This window comes from Protopterus annectens, chromosome 1.part1, assembly GCF_019279795.1.
Source record: "Protopterus annectens isolate FY-2018-M chromosome 1.part1, PAN1.0, whole genome shotgun sequence".
Classification (NCBI taxonomy): domain Eukaryota; kingdom Metazoa; phylum Chordata; order Ceratodontiformes; family Protopteridae; genus Protopterus; species Protopterus annectens.
Genome location: NC_056726.1, coordinates 1,396,232,490 through 1,396,256,114, shown reverse-complemented (window position 1 = coordinate 1,396,256,114; position 23,625 = coordinate 1,396,232,490). Strand labels below are relative to the sequence as shown.

Here is a 23,625-nt window from a genome sequence, read left to right as displayed (position 1 = left end):
CAGTTACCCAGAACATTTTTGCTGCTAGTCCGAGCACCATTATTGCTCATTGGACTGAATGCCTTGTTGCTGTGCTGAACACGTAGCTGTCAGATAAGTGCCCCATTGGGGTTGTTTTCTTTTTTTTGCTTTTTTTCATTTCTTAGGTCTTGTATTTTATTTTGCTTACCTAGAGTTCTGTCATCCAAGTAGGGAAAATGTCAGTGTGGGAGGCAGAAAACCAACAGCTTCAACAGTTAGCCCAGGGTAACATAGTGGAATCCATTAACCCAGAGATACTCCTCCTGAGTAAGAAGAAGGCCAAGAAGTCTAGGCTGGATTCTTTAGCTGTCCAGCCTTCACCGATTGTCCGTCTAGAAGTAGGTAATAGCTTTGTAGGTCATTCGGTGTCTACATTGGATTCCTTTGCCACAACCCAGTCGGAGGCCGGCATGGATCCATCTTTTTGCATGTCCTCAGAGGCTTTGTAAGTGTCTGCTCCAAATGTTGAAGGGGAACCACAGTTGATTATTGTGGAGAGTCTTATGGGGATTCTGAAGACATTGGTCAGGGAGGAGGTTCCAGATACTCTTATTAAAGCTTGCAAGGGTCAGACTCTCCAGTATTTGTTAGGGCTGATGTCCCTTCAAAGAAAATACAAAATATGAAACATGTTTCAATTTGTCTTAAGGATCCTCAAATTGAATGGCAAGAGTTTACTGAGGGCTTGTTTTCTGCGTTGATGGCCTTGAAGCCTCCTCAAGGGGTTTCAGTGCCTGCTCCTCCTTGGACCTCTAGCCCTTCTAAATGGCCTAGAAAACTGAATTCCTCCGATGAGGACTCAGAGTCCAATGAGGGGTCCTTGTCCTATTTTTCTCAGATGCCTTCACCTTTGTCTTATGATTCTGATGAGGAGGAGTCTGTTAGCACTGAGTTTCCTTTTGAGGAATTGTCCTTTGAGGATGCAGTTTCTAGGATGATGGAATGCTTAAGTGGGATTTTTCCCAAGTAGCTGATATTCAGGGGAGATATTATGAACTGCTTTAGGTGGATACTCCTAAACCATCTGCAGTTCCTTCTGTGTTGGCTGCCTTGTTAGACAGTTTTATTGCTGCTTCCTGGTCTCCTGATTCTCAGCCTCCTGCTCCTAAGAAACCTGATAGGTTGTATAAGGTCCCTGAGGATTCTCAGTTTTTATTTAGGTATCCTTCTGCTGATCCTGCTGTGGTGTTAGTCTCTTTTGACAAACCTTCCAAGCTCTTGCCCTCTTCCAAACTTTTGCCTTCTGAGAAGGATAGTAGGGCAATGAAGAGGATTGGTAAGAAGGTTTACACTGCTTCTACTTTGGCCTTTAAGGCTATTAATTACCAGACCCATATGACCAAGTATGCTCTGGCCTTGACTGCTCAGGCTTGTCAGGTTATTTCTGACATCCCTGATTCTGAAGACAAATCTTCTGACTTATCTATTTTAGGTTCTACTTCTTAAGTGGCTCAACACTCTATCAAGTGTAGCTATGATGCTGCTGATGCCTCTTCCAGGGCTGTGGCTTTTGGGTCTATCATGAGGCTTTATTCTTGTCTTCATCTCCAGTCTCTATCTGAGGACATTAAAGCCGGTTTACTATGGCAATGACAAGTGAACGTTTGTCGAAAACAGGAATTTAAAACCTCATTTAGGTTCATAGGTAGGTACTAGGCTATCTGCCCAAAGGCATTTATAAGCCTAGCCGGAATGTGTTGGCTTTCGCCGCCCCCTTAGATTAGTTCCCTGTGCCTCTGTCCAGTAGAGCCACTGAAGTGATCCCCGGGGTAAACTTTCTGTTTCCCACCCACTCGTCAATGCCATGGTTGATTCCTGTAATGCTCACATGCAATACTGCGAGTATTTAGTGTAGTGAATGCCACTGCGCATTTGCACATATGTGATAGACATTATGACTACAGATCGTGGTGCAGTGGGGATCGGGAAATTACCCTTTTCCCCACTGTAGTGTGATCTTGGAGTTGGAATATATAATTTGCAGGGGGGTGTGGGAGTGCAGCCCCCCGCATAGGGAGTGCAGGGGGACTTGCCCCCTGCAAAAAAGTTAGGTTACATGATTTGCAGTAATGAACTGCAAAAATAATGTCGAAAGTGTGAATGCGATCATTTCGCTACATGCACTTCGACATTCTAACCTCATTATTATGCATAACATTGCATATGTGAATTGCACAGCTAAACATATTTTACAATGACTTTCGGTGTTTTCATAGTAAATCTTAAGGCCAAGTTATTGAATGCGCCTTTGGATAATAAACATCTTTTTGTGATTGCTGCTGCTGTCCTGTTTAAGTCTGTTCAAGAGAAAAGCAAAGCCTTGCAGAACCTTAAAGATATTTTTGTCTCTCCTGTCCCTAGGTTCCAGAGGAATTATCCTTCTAGATCTGCTTTTGTCCGCAGGCAACCCTGACAGGCCTCAAAGGGCAGGAAGTATGGTGGGTGAGCCTCCTCTGCTAAGGCTTCTCAGACTTCTGTGGCCCAGAAGCCTCCTTTATCTGATAAGTCTCCTTCTCTTTGACAGTTTGCCCCCTTTCTCTTAGACCAGGTTCTGTTGTCCCTTCAGCTTTTCCTTTGTCTTCCAAATTAGCTTCTCATCACTTCAGACTCTTGGGTTCTTTCTGTCATCTGTCAGGGTTACCTCATGGTATGGAAGTCTCTCCCTTTTTTCAGGGATTACTCAACCTCCTGTAGAGCATCTTCCTCATTTCCTGGAAGTTCTATAGTCCCTGGTAAACCAAGGAACCATTCAGCCTGTTCCCCCATCCCTAGTGAGAAAGGGTTTTTATTCCAGAATGCTCCTGGTTCCTTGAAAGGAGGGCACTTGAGAGACCTGTTCTGGCTTTCTCCCTGCTCAACACCTTTCTGAAGGTCCCCTCATTTTGGATGCTTACTCTTCAAACCCTGTTTTCTCTTTTACTACCCCAGGCTTTTCTTGTGTCTTTGAATCTGAAGGATACTTACCTCCATATCCCTATTCACCCTGTTTTCTGGAAGTTTTTACATTTCTCTGTTTCTTCCTTTAATTTTCAGTTCTCTGTTTTGCCCTTCGGCTTCTCTACTGCCTAAGGGTATTCATAAAATGCCTAGCTTCTGTGATTCCTTTCTGCAGGCTCCAAGGCGTTAAGGCGTTCAGATTTTTCCTTATCTAGACAACCTGTTGCTTCAGGCACCTTCTCCCAGTTGCATGTTACAGGATCTAGAGTTCACCATCTCTTTTCTTCAAAGTCTGGGGTTCACTGTCAACTTCCAAAAGTCTGTACTGTCTCCCTGTCAGGATCATGTGCATCTAGGAAGCAGGATTCAGACAGTACCAATGCTGGCCTCTCCTACTTCCAAATGTTTTGTCACTGACAGCCTTCTTTCAGTCTCTTCTTCCTCTGTCATTCCAACCAGGGAGTCTCTTTGATCTCTGAGATTCATGGCCTCTTCTATTCCAATGCTCCATCTTACCAGGCTGCATATGGAAAAGCTTCAGTGGTACCTCATGTCGATTTGGCTGCAGCATTGCCACCCTCTCGATTTCAGTGTACCTCTCCTTCCTTGTCTAAAGAAGGAATTCAGTTGGTGGATTCATCAGTTTGCTCTTAACCCAGGCCTGCCCTTTCAGCCTCCAGTTCCTTCTCAAGAACTGTTCACTGATGTCTCAGACATGGTGTGGGGGTCTTAATGTGGTCACCTGAAAGTTCAGGGTCTCTGCTCCCCCCCATCAGAAGTCAGACCATATCAACATCAAAGAGATGAGAGCTCTGATTCTGGCTGTTTAAGCTTTCATCCCATGTTCTGTCCAGGACCTTTGAAGGTATACACAGACAGCACTATAGTCATGTGGTATATCAACAAGCAGGTAGGTACAAAATCTTACCTCCTCTGCAAGATGGCTGTTCAGGCTTGGGAGGTGGCTGTCAGTTGTCAGTTAACTGTTCAGATAGTATACATTCATTCAGGGTACAGTCTAGTGGCTGACTCTCTGAACAGGTCCAAAACACAGGCTCATGAATGGATGCTTCACAGCTTCACAGAGAAGTGTTTCTGGACATTGTCCATCAGAGGGGTATTCCTCAGGTAGTTCTTTTTGCCTCCCCTCTGAACAGGCAGCTTTCTCTCTTCAGTTCTATGGCATAGAAGATGGGCGCCCCTTCTTTTCCTTGGAAAGAGATGTTTCTTTATGCTTTCCCTCCTCTTCCTCTACTTTCAAGAGTCCTGCAGAACATTTGTCTGGGTTTTCCACAAATCTTGCTAGTGTCTCCCTTTTGGCCAAGACAGCACAAGTTTCCCCCTCTTAATGCATCTGGTCAGGGTCAATCACCACAAGTTCCCTTACTGGTTGGACCTCTTGTCTTGTCATCCATCCTCATTTGCCACTCTTCAGCTGGCACTGCGAGTGATAGGTTTTGATCCTCTTCAGGCACATCTTTTCTGAGGATGTGTTCAGGGTTTTATAGGAGGCAAGGAAACAGTTAGCCAGAAAGTCTGTCCAAATGCCAAAGATTTTCTGTCTAGTGCCATGCTGGTAACCAGGACCCTTTTTCAGTGGGGGTTCCTTTAGTCCTCTATTATTTATAGGAAATGCTCCAGTCTAGCATGGCCTATTCTTCTGTGAAGGCCCATTTGTCAGACATTTCTGCTTGTCTGCTCTTGAATCCTCCCTTAGCTTCTTGTTTTGAGGTCAAACAATTTCTTAAAGGTATCCTGCATCTTTGGCCTCCAAGAAAAAGTATTTCTCTTCCTTGAGACCTTATTTTTTGGGGGGGAAATTGACTCAAGCTCCTTTTGAGCCTGCAGATTCTGATTCTTTGCAAAATTGCACCTGGAAGAAGACTGTTTTGTTGCTGGCTCTTACTTCTGCACTGAGGATTTCTGGGCTCCAGACCTTCATGGCCATTCCTTCTTTTTTGTTTTTTCACAGGTCCAGTGTATCCATTCCTATTAATCCTTTTTTTATGCCCAAGGTAGTAAATGAGTTGTCTTTGAATCAGTCAGTACAACTCCTTTCCTTTTTCCCTTCTTCTCAGTTTGCTAGCGAGAGGGTCAAGAGCTCAAGTACTGTTTGAATTAAACTAAGGCCATTTGTTAAGTCTGACCAACTTTTTGTTTCCTTTCATCCTAGGACATTGGGTTTTCCTGTTTCTAAACAAACTATCTCCTCCTGGATATCTAAGGCCATTTCCTTTTGTTATTTTTTTCATGGCAAATCTTTATCTACTTCTGTTAGAGTTCATTCCACTAGGGCTGTTGCCTCTTGTGCTGCTTTCTTCAAGGGTATGGACACCAGTTCCATCCATGAAACTGCTACTTGGTCTTCAGTGCATACTTTTACTAAGCATTATAAGTTGGATATGGTTTCTAGGGCTAAATCAGGTTTTGCTAGAACCATTTTGTATGGGTTTGTTGTGGACTCTTCTCAGCCTTCCCACTCCCATTCTGTTTCTTCAGCTTTTTACTCTCCCTATAGTAAAGAATACTGCAACAGTGATATAAAAGGGCATAATGCAATTGTGTAAAGTCTTACCATAACAGTAGATGTCCTTTTCACTGTTGCAGTGTTTGCTCCCTTCCTTCAACCCTGTCTTGTTTGTTCTGGTTTTTGTTTTGTTTTGGATTCCCTTCTGGCTGTGGGTCTCCCCTTTTTCTTCTGCATTCTCTCCTTTTGGATGTGCATGGACTCCTTTGTCCTACGGAGACTGTTCTGTACTGGGGCAATTCATTTCTGGGTAACTGCATCCATACGTAACTTTTATGCCCTGCTTCCTGTGCGGGGAGCATATGTGCGGCCTATGGCACACACAAGGTCATAAGGCTTTAGTGTACTGGCTGAATGTTGGGCTGCTCTGGGCAGGAGATTGCTATAGTAAAGAATACTGCAACAGTGAAGAGAAGGATACCTACTGTTATTGTAAGATTTTACACAACTGTACTTTACTTTGCAAAGACTTAATTTAAGTCATTCTTTCATGATCCCTCTGTGCTTACCTTCTTCCATACATCTTTGTACCTTGCTGTTTTGGGGTTCTTCTCAAGTGTAAATTCACTGGGGAAGATTTTTTGGATGTGAATACTCACTGTACCAACTGAGAGGACATTCAGCAGTGGGCGAATTTTCCTGCCTTCTTTCCTTTGTTGGTAGATATTTTCTCCTCCTTCAGCTCCCGTGATAAATGTAGTAAGTTCAGGATGTTGTGTGGTACCCTCGTAATTAGTTTCATTCATTAGTTTCATTGTACACAATGAAGAGACCCATGTCTGTTATCTCAGGCATGGGCATGCTACTGTAGACCTAAGGTGGGATGTCCTTCTTTAAGCAAGGACTAGTAAGGTATTTGGAAATACATGCAAAATTAACAGATAAAGAATATCTCAAATGGAAACACACAATTGAGAGCCCTCTGAAATATCACCTGAATTGAAGAGTTGTAACACTTTTCTAAATTTGTAAAATTAGGTGCAAAGGATTTGCATGATTAAGTTATCTGTAAATGATGCTAGCTGTAGTTCTCCCCAGCCTTCCTACCAGTATAACCTATGAATCTTTTTGAGGGTGAATGCTGATGCTGCCACTCTTGGCATTTACTTCTTGGATGTCAAACCATATATCAAGGGTCTATATCCGACCAAGTTTCAGATGACTGTAAATTTGGTGCTATCATAAACTCCCCAGAGGACACCAAGGTCCTCCAAAAGAGCCCTTCCCAAACAAATAATTTGTGCCAAAACTATGGACTAAAACTAAATGCCAGGAGATGCGCAATAGTATCTTTTGTAAAGCATGACTACCCTTGCAGTTATCACTTTGACAGCACACCCCTGCAAGTTAATCCCTTAGTCAGGGAATCCTTTGATCTTCACATATCCACTACTGCAAGGAAGTCTTTTTTATTATACAACCCATATGTAACAGTATGGCATCCAAGTCCAGCTATGGTCAGCTCCTATTAGGCAAATTGTTGAATATAATGCCCCTTTCAATGAGTACCTGTCCATAGGTTCTATACTAGATAATCAAACTTTCAAAAGTTCGACTGTCATATGGTAGACACCATATGATTGAACTTTTAAAAGTTCAAACATCTACTAAAAAAAAAATAAATAAACTACACACATAACTTACCTGAATGATTTACGCAGGGGGGCAAGCCCCCCCTGCAACCCCCACGTGGGGGGCTGTGCTCCCTACACCCCCCACTCTTTATCTTCCCATTCTGTGCTGTACGGAGATCTCCGTTAAAATGTTCAAACTTTCAAAAATTCGATCATATGGTGTCGACCATATGACACTCGAACTTTTAAAAGTTTGATTATCTAATATAGACCTCTGTCCAAATGCTTGCCACAACTGGAATGACCACAATGCTTTTTCACTAAAATAAAACAAGGGCCTAAATCATAAAAACTGTGCAGACTATTTCAAAGCTTTGTCCCTCTTCTTAGTATCATACAGGCTACTAAGAGGCAACCTCTGCTTTGTGTTTACAGCCTCAACAGCCCTTCTCCTGTTAGACCTGTTACACATTCATAAGTCCAATGGTAGTGTAAACACCCAAGCAAGAGATCTCAGTGTCTTTCGGAATATAAACAGGACATGTTAGAGGGACAGGTATGCATCACAGAGAATACTGCTTCTATGGAATTGCCTTCCACTCCACATAAAGAGAAGTACTTCACTTACTCTATTCATCCAAAATGTGGAGATCTGGATAGTAAAATGTAAATTCACCATTGGTTTAGCACTTATGTCCCTCATGAATAGGGGCGACAACTAGTAACTGTCCCAACATATCCTTGTTATGCCCACCTCAGAGTTATTTATGCACAAAATGTGAGGGCTAAGAAAACTATGTGAGAATGTAAGGTTAGGCTTCTTAACTTCCTCACAGGTCAGTAGCTTAGTAAGTACCTATGAACCTATATGTTTCAAATGTATTACATTTGGATTATGTGTTTTATATGCTGTCTGCCTGGGTCATGGCTGATGTGATTCCCTGGACCAGTTTACCCAGTGACCAACTGGATCAAACAAAAATGGATATTAATCTTGCAGCAAAATGAGACTGGGCTATAGACTTCATCCCGTAACAATTGCTGGCATATTTTTGGAATGGAATCATATCAAAATGTATGTACAACAAAATAAAATTTAATAATCTGGTCACATAAAGGTTTAAAGTGCTGCATTTCTAAAAAAAATGGTTAAGTCAAAGTTTAGAAAGAGGCTTTGTATATATAACTACTTTCTGCTTAGTTCAGTGAACCATGTTATTGTTTTTTTTTTCAGATGAATCCAGCATGTTTGAACTATGATAACAGTATCAGTAAATGCAAAAGAGACAGTTGCCTTCAGATAATTTATAAATACCATAAATACTTTTTTTCTTTCTCCTTTCAGCCTTATGAGTCCACATTACATGCGTTTGCATTTTCTTACTCCATGTTAGGTGAGGAAATTCAGCTTCACTTCATCATTCCTAAATCCAAGGAACACCATTTCAACTTCAGTCAGCCAGGAGGTCAGCTGGAGAGCATGCGGCTACCACTGGTCACAGATAAGGTAAAGAGCCTTTTTTTTTTGCTTGTCTTATCCATTACATTCCTGTATTAATTGTCATGGAAATGATTACTGACAGCACAAGACCTGGTGTTGTCTGGATGTGCCTGTTATTTTTTATTAGGTGGATATATCCAGTAAGCCTGAAACAGACCTGTTATAACTGATAATTTGGGGACATATCTAGGAAAGCAGATGGATAACAGTGTTTTACAGTGACAATGAAGTAATAATGTGCAGTATACCCATGTTAGAATTAGATTAATGGTTACAATATGAATGTGTCATTTATCATTTAACAGTGAAGAGGAAATGAGCTACAGTGGAGCATCTTAGTGTAGGTATGGAGATCTACAAACATTCATTGTCATAATTTGTTTCTGCTCTTCAGTGTGAGCAATATTGTTTGATTAGAAGCTTGTTATTTTAGACTACAGAAATGGTAGATCTCCCAAGGAGGTTTATGAAGAAGGCTCAGTTTTACTCTTCCTATTGCTTTGCTTTTCTTAGGTCTACGAATGGCTTTGTATAAAAATGCATTGAATAATAATGCCATGCTCCTGAAACACTAATACACTGATATTTCATTGAAATCTAACCTTTTTTTCTTTGTGTTGTTTACCCCTGAAGACACTGCCCTCCACGACAACCTTACAGGCTACATATAACCTTATTTGAGATTGCTGCACCTCAAATTAGCAATTTATTCTTGGATCTCGGATACTGTGTTTTGTTAATAAGACATTCCAGGCTGTGATCAGTTTGGAATCTCCTCTAGGGGATTCATTTGATTTATATTTAACTCTTGCTGTTTTCTTCATGACTTTAGCATGAGTACTGAGGTGGGTTTTGAGATTGCCTCACTTTGTTCTGTGTCTAAACTTTTGTATGTAGTATAAGTTAACACTGAACATTTTAGTGAATTGCTAACTAGAAGAGTTTTTGTTGGAGTTCTAATAGCTGCCATCACTGTCTGTTCAAAAACGTTCTCAGTGTTTCATTGGTCATTACTTTTACAGGGTATTTGCTGTAGTTACAACAGCTGAGAACATTCTTCTTGTACATTTGTGATGGCTGTTCTTTAAATCTGAAACTTCCTTGGTTGATTGGAGCATATCCTACTTTGTCCATGCCGAGGACCCTTGCACCCGGGCAAAGGATTTGCACTGTCCTAAGATCACAGAGTCTTTCCAGAAACGTGTACAGCTTTGATGCCTTTGTTATGTCTTGTTAGAATATTTACACACTTGCTGCTTAAAAAGCCTAGGTAGCTGCCTTTTTTTGCTTGGGGTTAGATTGTTATACTGACGTGTATCGGCTGCCACCTCTAAAAGAAGCTTAAGATTTTTACTAACACCCAGTGCCTGGAAACGATTCATCTGGCCCTGTGCAGAGACCAGCTAGTGGGCTTTTCTCATGATCCTATATAAAACTACAAAAGGCAGACGTTTGATGATTTAAAGCTTGGACCTTAACTGACATCTGTATGTATTTAATTCACTTGTCTGTGCATTGGCCTCGTATATGTTCGCTTGCTAGGTCAGCTTACTTTATTTTTAGAAAAGAGTGATGATGCAGTTTCCTTGGTACTTGCTTTTGTGAATGAAGTCCAAGCAGCAAACACTGCTTCACTGTGTGCAGGAATAAGCTGACTTTTTACAAGCTTGTAAGGAATTGCCCCTCTTTACAATATGTCTTTAAATGTAAACTTAGGCCTGACCAACTGACCTCTTTTGTCTCTTACAAGTGATTAGGCACTCAATGGCAATGGTGTAGCCACTTCCTACAGAACCTTGTATGTGAGGTGACAGGTCTTTAACCTTCCGCATTTTTCCCATGCTTCATTTTATTAATTTGTTCATTGTGATATAGAATATGGCCATAAGTAGGTATAACAGAAGGCTCTATGTTATATGTTCAAACGCTTAATTGTTTGAACCACTAATGATCGACCGTTAGTGATCAAACAATTAAATGTTCGAACATATAAAAAATGAATATTTACAAAAAAAAAAAAAAAAAAGAAAATGTAAAGGGTGTAAGCAGGGGGACAAGCCCTCCTGCACCCCCCACACCACCCGCTACTTAAATATACCAACTCCGAGATCGCACTTAAGTGTGCTACAGTGCGGAAATGGAAAATTTTCCATTTCCTACACTGTAGCGTGATCTTGGAGTTGGTATATTTAAGCAGCGGTGGGTGTGGGGTGTGCAGGGGGGCTTTCCCCGATTGCTTACACCCTTTAGTTTATTTTTTTTTTAAATTTTTTAAAATATTCGAACATTTAAATGTTTGATCACTAAAGGTCGATCTTTCGTGATTCGAACATTTAATCGTTCGAATATTTAACATAGACCCTAACAGAGTACCATGCAACAGTTAAACTCTCTGCCTTTGTTAGGATGTGCCCAAGCTCATTTACTTCCTGATGTCACCTTAATGCATGTTTCTTCCCCTGCATACTTGTCTTCCACTGCAGTTACTTTCAGTGTCTCTTGACTTTGCCAGCTGTAGTCTGTCCTACCCACTCTTAAGTGGGAGAGATGCATGATCTGATGGTCAGGCACTGGCCAACAGTGGACTTCTCCCTCTCTTTTAGAATTTTCAGCTATCACTGAATCTTAGGATGAGGGCGGCCTCGGTGGTGCAGCAGTTAGTGTTGCCACCTCACAGCAAGAGGTTCTCTGGGTTGATCCTTGGCTGGGGTGCCTTCTGTGCAGCATTTGCATGTCCTCCCTGTAGTCGCGTGGGTTTCCTCCCACATCCCAAAGACATGCTGTAGGTGGATTGGGCACTCTAAATTGGCCCTAGGTGTGAGTGCGTGTGTGTGTGTGTGTGTGTGTGTGTGTGTGTGTGTGTGTGTGTGTGTGTGTGTGTGTGTGTGTGCCTTCTGTGGAAGGTTGGGCACTGGGCTGGCAACTCAACACTGTAAAACCCCACGGCCAATCATGAGCGGACAAGGTGATCCGCTGTGGTGACCCTTAACTGGGAAAAGCCGTATGAAGTAGAAGACTGAATATTAGGATGAAGATGCATCTAAGCTTGAGACAGACAAGAGTAAAGTGTCTTCCTTTCCTGCCAGCTTCTTAGGACCTGTTTGGTAAAGAAGTAATAAGAACCAAAGACAATAATGAAAGATGTTGATCTTGTTGTTTAGTGCATAGGAATATAAGAACAATTCTGTGCAAGAGATCTTGAGAACCATAAGATGCCAAGTAATAGATACCTTTAAGCAGACACAAACAGAGAAGTTTTTGGCACTCATTTTGTGTTCACCTCCCAAATAGAGCAGGGCTGCAGATGGTGACCCTGGTGTGTCTACCCATTCAGTCATCAAGACTAATCTTAAATGTAGCCAAAGTAGTATTTCTTTTGACCTGTAATAGTAACTTATTCCATAGGCTGAGAATTCATTGAATTTACAGTCTGGACTTCCAGTGAGTTGTATTTATTTGTTGGTGTAGCTTTAGGTATGTAGCACGAGTGCTTGTAGAACCACTTGTTTTGTGAAGAAATAAGAGGTCAAATAAAGTTGTCTTTTATGACTCGAAAAGTTAGATATAGGTTACCTTGGAGCAGCTACTGAGTATGAAGAGAATCATGCTAATTTATCTGGACAGTTGAAAAGGATTTAAGGCTTTTAAAATTATTGGTTAGAAATCTTTAGGGTCTTACCAGTTCAACAATATGCTTGGATTCATACATACCAAAAGGGGCATTGTGGTGGAGAATTTGGACTGTCTTAGATGTAACTACATTACGAATTTTTTAAATTCTGAGACACAGAATTGTGACGCCAGCTATCTGATTGGTATCAAGTATCACTGTTTAAAAGTTCACTGAGAAGTTTCACTTGGTCCAACACACCAGCTGTGCTCTGTTTTTTTCCCCATGCATCCCTTACTACATATTATTACAACAGTGCTGAGACAGTTTGGCAGTATTGACCATCATCCCCATGCTTTGGAATTTGGTCTTTTAAGTATATGCACATATCATCTTGTGGACACACAGTTTAGGCTTCTCAGCACATAGATGTCAGATTATACTTACATTTGTACAAGTCAGACCTTAAAATGTCTTCTCTTCTCTTCTGACTTATGAATAATTTCATAGATATTGGAAATGTCAACATTTTACTACTTTCACCAAGGCAGAATCCAAAGCTGACAAATTAGTTTATTCTTATTTTCCTCCAGGCTTGCAGAATCTCACTTATCTGGCTTTTGTATTTTATTTCAAGACTTCTGTGATGGAGCTAGCTTTCGTAAAATGTGCTCACTGTTCCCTCATCATCCCTTGGCTTTTGTACACCTTTCTGCAGTATAATTGGTGGGGCAGACCCATTGGCTAGCACTATGACCACCAGCATTTGCTTGCAGTAGGTGGCCTGGTGTAAGCTGCACCACACTGTTTAGGATACTATCTTTAAGGATGAGGTTCTGTTTGAGAAACATTTCTAGGAGATCCCAGAAGGTCTTCTAAAGAGGAGAACTGTGCTTTCTTAGGAGAAGGAGGATATATACATTCATCCTTCCTCCTCCTCTAAACCCTGTGTCATTCACCAGAAAGAAGGTGACAAGCACCAAACTAGGCTAGCCGCACACCAGGTCTTCTTGCCTTTACCCTGTTCCTCTGCCAACTTATGAAAAGAATTTGATCTAGTCAGAGTCGGAGCATTTTTGATTATTTTACAAAGTCACTTTAGTATTTTGGTACCCTGGGTTTTTCACCAACATAGAAGGCCACCACCTGAGAAGAGTGGGCGCTAGATATACAGAAATTAGACATATTCTGGAAGTGCTTCATTTTGCAATTCCTTATTCTTCTGCAAGACCATTTTTTGGTAGAGTGTTTTCTGTCTCAGTCCCATTCCTTGCTGTGAAGGGGACTATATAAAGTGTGTTGCAAAGCAGTTGTTGGAATGGGTTCTATCTTTTCCTGGTCTACAATAACTTCCTACAGTTTCAGCAATCATATCAGTTGTGTAATGTTTAGCATGGCCACCCTTCAAGCCTTAGCACTGCTGTTTTACAGTGTTTTTTTGGCAGGCATCGATAGACATAACACATGCCTGCTGGCACATCCATAGTTGCTATTGACACAAAGAGGTTCCTGCATTTTGTCCTGTAGAAGTATTGTTTTCATTATTAAGTTCTGCTTTTTGACTTTTCCTCTTTTAAATCCATGGTCTTCACCAGTACTTATAGCAGCTGTGGCATCCCTAGAATAGTACAGCCTCCACATGTTCCTCTGTGTGAATGATTATTGGTCAGCCTCGGTAAGGATTCCATGGGTGCTCCTTTAGTCTGGTCTAACTTTTGCTGCGCTCACTTGGGCTTACCAGAAAATCTAAGAAGTGCCATCTATTTCTAGTTCAGTAAACATTTTTGTAAGGGCAGTTCAGAATTCGCATGAATTATACCTTCATTCATCTAGAGAGGTCTCAGGAGCTCAAAGATCTGATATCCTGTGAAGCATCACAGTGGTGAGTTTAAGAATATTTTGTTTTCTGCCTTTTGCAGATAATGAAAGAAATTCATGTTTACTTTCATATAGTATGTTCAGTTTTGTGCACTGACAGTTCAGATTACTTTTGGTTAAGCTGAAACATTGCTTTCTGAAGTATCACTGTAGTCTATTTTTATTTTTTGCTGATTCGTCAGTAAACCAACCTTGCTTTTTTCCCCATTTGTCAGTTAATCTTGCAGAGGCTGGTACTGTTTTTGGATAGTTTACGTTAACTGTCACTTGCTGTTGTATGTAGGCCAAAATATGCTTGAAATCCCTCAAAACTCTTAGACTAGGATCTCAAAGGTACTTTTCATCTGGTAACTGGAACTTAATACTAGAAATCCAGGACAAAACATTTTTGTACACAGTCACATGCAGTTCTTAAGCAGAGAAAAGTTTGCTGCTTTTATTTTTAGGTGCTTTTGCCTCTCTAACAGATAACCATCAGCCCCTTTCTTTTGAAACAGCCCGTTCACTTTCTGTCAGTGATAGTGTATTTTATTTATTTATTTATTTGCAGTTGGTTTACCAGGATAGTCCATTGGGCCTAGAAGAACCCATTTTCAATGGGGTCCTGGGGAGAAAAGCTCCAAAAACAAAACAATAATTACAAACAAAACAGTAATTACAAACAAAATTACAATAAAAGCTCTTGTTACAGTATGTACAAAAGTACTAGTATAAACATTGCATTTAAACATACAGTTTCTAAAGCAAAAATGACAATGAAAGTTTTGGTTATACTAATTATAGACAAACTATTTCATTTAACAGAGACAATTTCTGCGATAAACAGTGTCATCACTGTAAATCTAGAGTAGTTGTTTATGCATGGATTGATTCCTGCCAAAACCATGTATGGTTAGTATGTTGATGTTCATGGACGCACTGCAACAACTTTCATATGTCTGATAAATGAGTACACAGAGTAGGTAGAAGTAGGATGGGAGATGAGCACTTGGGATTCAGATCAGGATGTATCCCAACTTACCCAATGTTTGCAGTTAGACAGATAGTTAAGAGGAATCTAGAGATGAGAAGAGTCCAAGTGACTGTTCTTATATTTGAAGAAATCTTATGACAAGGTTCCAAGGACATGATTTGGGCAGTCCTGTGGTGGTTTGAAGTCCAAAAAACAGAAGATAAGATTAGTGCAAACTATGTACAGAGGACCCAAATACTGAAGTATGAACAGTGTTCAGTCTAAGTAAGGGGTTCCCTGGGGGATTGGGTGTGCTTCGTACAAGTGATGGGCTACATTAGCAAACAGGTTGATGGGGATAGATCAACAAAGTTGTTGTATTTATTTATTGACAAAAAGGGGGAGAATGGAAGTTTAAAGTGTAAACTATATAGTTATGAGAGAAAGAAGGTTAGCAGTGCAAGTTATGTAGGGTGGCAGCTAGAGCATTCCCACTGGGAGGCTAGGTATGAATGAAGAGTTTTTTTGAAGGTAGAGTTAGTAGGGGTAACACGAATGGGTGATGGTAGGGAGTTCCAGAGTCGTGCCAGACTAAAGGATAGAAGGTATTTGCATGTTGGACGAGCTGGTTTGTGTATTTCAAGAAGATTTTGGTTGTTAGACCTTAGTACTCTGTTGGGTAGATACATTTTAAAGGCAGAGGAGAGGGAGGGACAGATTATAACCTCCAGCCATCACTTGGAAAGAGCCATTATCCAGTCAGACAAGAAGGACTGTCAGCAATTTGCTGCCCTGCCCCTCCCCTATCACAGACCAGGAAGACTAGTAGCCTAAAGGTTGAGCAAGAGAGAGAGTCTGTCTTTCTGCCAGACCTTTCCATGTTTCTACTGTGCATCTATCACATTTCCCAGTCTTTCTAGAGTTAACCCTGAAGTTGCTATTAATTCAGATGGCTGTTGCATTTCTTTAAGCCCTCATTCCACCCCAGATGACTGTTGTGAACTCCTTTGTCACTGTAGAGGGCATGCTATGCTTTCCACATGTGGATGCATGTTACTGCATTTGTCACCATCTTGGCAATGACATGCCCATTTCCCTGGCCTTAACTGGTTTAGATGGCATTCAGACCTCCACTTTCATCCTTGAGATCAGCTAATCAGACCCATCTTTCCCTCCGTCCCTCTCTCCCTCCAGGAAGGGTGAGCTTGCATTGTCTGTTCACTGCTGTTAAAGGTAGTAAAGAAAAGCCAGTCAAGCATGGCAGTTGCTGCTGTACTGTTTGCAGTGTCTCTTTGTTGAAGTATCATTTAGCGTTAAGTAAGAAAATAAAAATTAAAAAAGTCACACAGATAAACTTTATAGACATACACATCTAAAAAGACCATGGCAGACTAGAGGCTTACCACATAATGCTTTAAACCTACTATGAAGATGGCCTACATGAAATATGCAAATGGCCCCTTAAGGACATACAAGTGTTCAGCTGTATTAGTTTATGAATGCTGACTGTCTTTTCACATGTCTTCATTAAGGCTTTCGGGCCAATAAAGCCAAACTCCACTAGCTGCAGATATGACATGTTTTGTCCTTTTATGGGCTCATCACTACAGCATAAGCAGATAATTTGGCCATTTTCTGAAAACACCCAGCTTTTCACAAAACCTTATGTCCATAACATTAGGGTAATTGCAACATTTCTGCGATAAGTAACTAAACAACAACTAAAATGGTCACACAGAAAAACTTCTTAGGCAAAAACATCCAAGCCAGAGACTCACTATGTCTATTACATACATGCAACACAAGAGAGAAACTAATTTGAAAAAAAATGTTTCAGTTAATCTATAACCAATAAAATGGCAAAATCTCAAAAATATTAATGAAAGTAGATAAATAGATTATTTTATAGCAAATATTTCTATACAGAGTTCATTAGTATGGTGTGTTGCATTTAAAAATAAACTAAGCCTCCTTCCTGAACAAAATATCATTGCTATTTGAGTACAACTCTAAATTCAAACCGTGAAACACAATAAAATGTTTCAGTACACCTAACTTCTTAGCATGAACTTCACTGAAATGTGCTTCTGGGTTAGTAACAATGGAGTGCTGCATATCTCTAATATACACTTGGATATGGACCATAACTTATCTTGATTGCCCTATGTAGTAGCAAGGGCATCTTAATGCATACACTACAGGTCTAGTGTAACAGCTTTTCATTTGTATGGACATAAATGTTTGGCAGATAATTTGTTCGTCAGACAAATGTCTATAAACACAAGTAGAAAACACTATCTGTGGTTTAAGCTCTCATTATCCCTCATAGCACAGAACCTGTCATTATCCCTCATAGCACAGAACTCATGCATATCCTGATTTCAGAATTCCAACAGAGCTTTTGATTGCTTCCATTGCAAAATACATGAAGAAGTGACACAGCCTAAGACTATAAACAATAAATGTTAGGTTATGAGTTGATTATTTAGTAAAAGATAAAGACGATAGTGAACAGAGCTCAGACAGTCAAAGGGAGGCAACTGATCATAATGACGGTTCCCTGTTAAAGTGTTGGCACTCAAAATTATGAATACTAACGCATTGAAAAAAAAAGACTGAAAATGCAGAAGAGCATCTCTAGAACATTGCCCTTCTCCTTTAAAGTACTTTTTTGCAGGAGGCAAACTCCCTGCACCCAAGACATGGAGGGCAGCCCCCCATACATCTCAGCTACCTAGATTTTTGCAGAATGTCCAGATTTTTGCTTCATGTTTTGCTACTCTGCATAAAATTTGTGTTTTCCTGGCGGCTAACTGAGGACTGAAGTCACTAAATAATGACACACATTTGAATTTCATTCTTCATATTATTCAGAAAATGGATGCTAATAAAAAAAAATGTTATTCAGTCAACTTTCTAAGTTTGTAAGAGCAACATTTAAATCTGTCCCTATTTTTGAATCATTGTCACCCATTATTTTAGGCTTTGTTCAGATTTCTTGAGCTAAGAGGTTAAGAAGTATGCCCTCTCACTCCCATACTTATGTATACTAACTCCGAGATCGCAGTACCTCCCATACCTCAGAGAAAAGGGAATATTTTGAGAAATGGTTATCTTGGACTTATGTGTGTGTGTGTGTGTGTGTGTGTGTGTGTGTGTATCTCTCTCTCTCTCTCTATATATATATATATATATGTATATGGATCTAGGACTCTTGAACGAAAGGGCTTTTAACCAAAACTAAAATGTCCGAATACACTTTAGCGAAAGTGTTTTCCACAAAAAAAGCACCTTTGCTACAGTGCGCAAAAAAAATAAATAAATAAAATTATTAAAAAAACCCCCACAGAACTCATGTTTATGCAGGGGGGCAAGCCCCCCTGCACCCCACACCCCCCTACTTTTATATTCTCACTCCAAGATTGCACTACAATGGGATTATCCCCTCTGTGCTACAATATCAGCAACATCCATTTCTCCACGTTTTTCTCTTTTTTGGCACACTGTCACAAAAGTGCTTTTTCGGTGAAAAGCATTTTCGCGAAAGTGTGCTTGGCTGTTTCACTTTCGGTGAAACAGTCATTCAGTAGACAGTACGGATCCCATACATATATATGCCACAGTGGGCATTGTGTTCAATGATAGGTGTGATAAGGGGGTTCATATTACGTTATCGAAAAATAACATAATCGAACCATCAAAACTATGAAATGTCAGCATTTCGAAGCTTGCATTTTGGGGGGCTGCCCCCCCCCCGCTAAATATATATTCCAACTCTGAGATTGCACTACAGTGAGGAAAGGGCAAATATTCCAGTCCTCACTGTACTGTGATCCCACAATGTGATCTTCGAAATGCAACCATTTCGAAGATTTGATGGTTCGATTACGTTATCTTTCGATAACGTAATAGGAACCTGTGATAAGGGCCATGTAGAGTGGTACCATAACTTCCTTAGACCTGTATACCATATCCTTGCCTATAAGTTGGGTGACATAGAATGACTTTCTGATTATCTTAGTTTTTTTGTTCAAAGGCCAGATTGCTGTCTGCATATGTTCCCAGATCCGTTACTACTGGCTTGACTCTTAGGGAAGTTTTATTGATGCAGTAATTAACTTGGGTTGACAGTTTCCTAAAGGGCATTACAATGCATTTTTTGGCATTGAGTTTTAGTCACCTGTAAAAAGTAGATGCTAAACAATAGTGGGCCCAGCAGAGAGCCATGGGGTACTCCATTGGTGACCAGTCTCTTGGTGGAGCTGGACTCACTGATCCTGACTTCTTAGGCAGCAATCCAGTAACTTATGTAAGGATTTATGGCTAGCTCAAAGAGGTTGTCAACAATTGAGTGGGATAGTGTACTGACTGCCTTAGCCAGGTCAAGATAGAAAGTATGCATCGTTTTACCCATGTACATTGTCTTGGTAGCCCTCTCAAAGAAGTCTACCAGGTTAAGTAGGCATGACTTTCTCTTAACAAAGTCAAATTGGGATGAGTCCAGTGTCTGTAGGTTGCCAGTGTCCTTTTTTATGATTTCCATGATAACATGTTCCATGGCTTTGCATGTTAAGAGTTGTTAGAGTCATGGATCTGTAGTTCACTGGGTCAGTTGATGTTACATCCTTGTGAAAGGGAATGACTGTTGCAGTCCTTCATTCACGTGGAATGTAGCCTGTTTCAGGGTTGTAGCTGAAGGGTGCCTCAAGTGGTCCTGGTAGGTCATGTTTTAGACTGTTCCAGGAGTCAACTGAGGATGTGGTTTGGTGCCATGGAGGTGGTGTTCTTGGCTTTAGTGAGTGCTGCCAGCACCTGGTCCCTGTTGATAGCCAAGGAAAGTATTCTAGAGGGGATTTCACTTGCAGAGCTGGGAGAGTAGAGGTTGAAGTATGAGATGAATTTGTAAGCCAGTAGATTTGCTATGTCACCCTGATCAAAGAAGGTGATACCATTCACCACTAGTTCAGCACACTGCTGTTTGTTTCCTTTAAGGTTCTGGACACAACTGAAGAAGGCCTTTTGATTGTCCTTAGCCTGTGAGGATATCCTAACCTTCTAGTTGGCCTTGTTGGATTTAATTAGACCCATTAGTATTTTGTTTATTTGTGTAAGAAAGCACTTGTCTTTAAGGAAGTTGCTTATCCTTATTTTGGCCATGAGTTTTCTTCTTTTATTATATAGCCTATTTAGGTAAGGATTCCACCATTGGGGTTTGTTTTTAGTGTTCATTTTGGGTTTATTTCCGATAGGTACAGTAACCTATATGTTTGTATAGGAACTCTTTTTTATTAGTTCTGCATAGGTAGCTATGATCTTGGGGATGGGGAGCCTTACATTTTTACAAAGTGTCAATAATGTGCAGTTTGCCTTTGAACAGTTCCTGAGGGTTATGGGTTTAGCTGGATTTTGTAGGTTGATTTTTACTACAATGTTGGGTTGATTTTCACGTTAACATAAACATTTCCCTATACAGTTCTCCACACTGAGAGTGTGCTACTGAAAGTTAATCATGTTTATGTACCAAAATGATTATATCTGTTGCAATGATGCAGGCTGTTCATGTACCAGTGTTCTACGAAGACTACCACAATGCTTGACAGATTATATTCTTGGATACAGACATTAACTTGTCTAACTGGATATTAACAGACAGGTACAGCTGGACTCATTCTCTCAGAAAATCTGATGTACTTTATGTTGCCTTTGAAAAAGGAAAGGAAGGTCTGCTTGTTTCATAATAAACACTGTTAAAGTGCCGGGTAATTGTATTGCTTTTTATTTATTTATTTTTATTTATTTATTTATTTTACATTTGTTGACTGGGCTAGTCTAGCTGGATATATGTCCATTTTCAGTAGAGGCCCGGGGAGAAAAGCTCCACACAATACAAATCAAATTCACAATTACAGAAATACATATTTAGAATGCAAATACATTATATTGTAAAGATAAGAGAAGTAAATAAGAGGTTGCAAATTTATAAAGTACATAAAGAAGGTTACATATAATTGTAAAAACTTAGTAGAGTTAATAAGAAGTTATATTTAATTGTTGCTACAGAATACTAGTTAAGAAAAGAGAAGAAAAACAATAGTGTAGATGTAGATAAGAAAGGGAGATAAAGGAAAATGAAATGGAGTAGCAGTTAGGTAATATATCTAGAAATAATATGTGTTACTTTTTAATGAATCCAGTAATAGCTAGCACTAAGATGGAGAGGAAGCAAAGTAGTATTTAATATGACATAGTTTGGGAGAATAGAAGCATAATAAGTTGTAAAGATGGAATATTTTTGGAGATGAGAAGGTAGGTTGATTAAGGCAATAATGGTTAAGTTGGTCAGTCAGGTTTAGAACAGGGGCATATCCAATGTGTTAACTACAACAGATCATTATAGAAGGTCTGCAGTAGTTTGTGTAGCTTACTCTGAAATTTTTCTATTTTTAAGATTTTGAAGTTACAACATTAGTTACTTTCAATATTTTCAAAGAATAGTACAAACTAGACGTTCCATCTATGAGGTCTTAGCATGATAGTACAGCAGGGAATCCTGTAACAGTTAATTTTCAAGAAGCACCCTAGCAGCTTGTGATTTTACCTAAATGTTATATATACTGCTACAATGTTCCTCTGAAAAATGAAGCAATACTGTTGTGTGATCTTTGAGGAGAGTTCAGTGTGACAGTAAATCTACCCACCCTCTTCTTCCTCATGTATATATATATATATATATATATATATATATATATATATATATATATACATCTATATATACATCTGTGTATATGTATATATATATTTTTTGGAATAGTGATTAGTTTGTATGTATTTTAGACATGTGGTCACAACAAACAACCACTGAGTAGTTTAGCAAAATCATTCCAGAACACTTGCAAGTGTGTTAGCTACCTAATAAATTAGTTGATTTATTAGCTACTCCAATGAAGGAGAGTTGTATTACTTACCCCAGAGGTGAATGTGAAACTACCCATTCAGTCTTCAAGACTAAATTTAAAGGTTGCAAAGGTTAGGTGTTTTATTGTTTGATATGTAAGAGAAGTTTATTCCATGGGTTAGGAATGCATATCATGCTGTCATGTCCCATTTATATGAAGATTAAGCTTGAAATCCTTGGTGGGAGTATTCCTGGTGCTTTCTGATTTGTAGAGGTGAATGTGGATCTTGACTAGGACAAGGTCTTTCATCGCATGGAAGGCTAAGCAAAGGTCACCACACAGGCCCCTGCATGAGGCAGAATATAGCGAGAGGGCTTTCACTCTAAAAAGGTATCTTAAGGAGCTTAATCCTGTGATTTTCAGTTAAACATCTTTGGGCCCTTTCAAGTTGGGTGAGGTTTTTGGAGAGGTATATGCCAAAGGGGAGCATTGCATTCAGTGATGGGCCTACTAAGAATAGGTTAAAAAGGAATTATGACTTATTTGGTTCAAGAAGTTATTCCTGTGAAAAATTAAAAGGGTAAGGTAAAATGATCTCCTAACTATGGTTGATACATGGTGGTCAAATGATATTGATGGAAGTACAAAGATCTGTAATGAGCATGCCAGTTTTATTTGGGGTGTTCTCTATGTGGCATAAATAAGGATCCTCTTCCCAAATAAGAAAACACTGCATTTTTAGCACTGACGTTGAGCTTGTGGTCAATACACTAGACAATGGTCTAATCCAGTCCTTGTTGGAGTGTCAGAAAATCATTAGGGCACTTAATAGTGGAGTCCATCTTGCAGTCATTATCAGATCTGGATAGCCAAATGCCTTTGACATATTCTTTTACACTGGAGAAGTAGATGTTAAAGAAGAAGGTTCTGAGGGCTGAGAAGTGTGGGGCACCACTAATGATATTCTTTTTTGTGGAAGAGGTACCACCAGCCCTTATTGTAGGGGCACTGTCAATGAGCCAGTTCATTATCCATTGTGACACAGGGGTTACTGCTTATTTAGGAGAGCTTGTTGGTGATAACAACAAGGAGGACTGTGTCAAAAGCTTTTGCCAAGTTCATGTAGGCAGTGTGGACAGATTGTCCCTTGTCCGGTGCCCAGTAACTTTCAAAGATGTCAACCAGGTGGAGAAGACAAGGTGTGCCTTTCACAAACCCAACCTGTGTAGGATAAAAAATTAAGATAACCTATCTTGTTGTTTATGAATTCAACAATGTTGCATTCTGTTACTTTACATATGACACTAGTGAGACTTATGGATCTGTATTGCTGTTGTCTGTGGTGGGGCCACCTTTATGTAATGATACCACTGTGGAAGCCCTGTAAACTATGCCTTGTGACAAGTGGAGAAGCTATGGTTGAGTAGATTCAGAAGGGACTGAGCAAAGCTATGTTTATCACTTACTGGAGGACAGCCAGGGATATTGTCTTGGCCCATGGAACTGGTATTTTTAATCTTAGATAGTGCTTAATCTGATAGGCCCTGATGTAGGGTCATTTTGGGTGGATGGGTATTTAGGAAAGTAGTAAGAGGGTGTTAGAATGTGAGGGTGGTGTGAAATTGGAGATGGACTTGTCAGCTAAGACATTACTGATCTCTTTCATATCACAATAAGTTGTACCATTAGATAATAATTTAGATCAACACTCGGTGTTACTTCTAAGTTT

The 23,625-nt window shown here is 40.0% G+C and overlaps 1 protein-coding gene across 1 annotated transcript in view; it reads left to right on the top strand.

Annotated features, from left to right (window-relative positions):
• The window catches only part of GREB1 (growth regulating estrogen receptor binding 1), a 3,935,532-nt gene that overhangs the window by 3,418,750 nt on the left and 493,157 nt on the right, over positions 1-23,625 (top strand). The window contains exon 26 of the mRNA XM_044082225.1: positions 8,405-8,566. Coding sequence (XP_043938160.1) covers positions 8,405-8,566 — 162 coding nt within the window. The remainder of the gene's footprint in view (positions 1-8,404; positions 8,567-23,625) is intronic.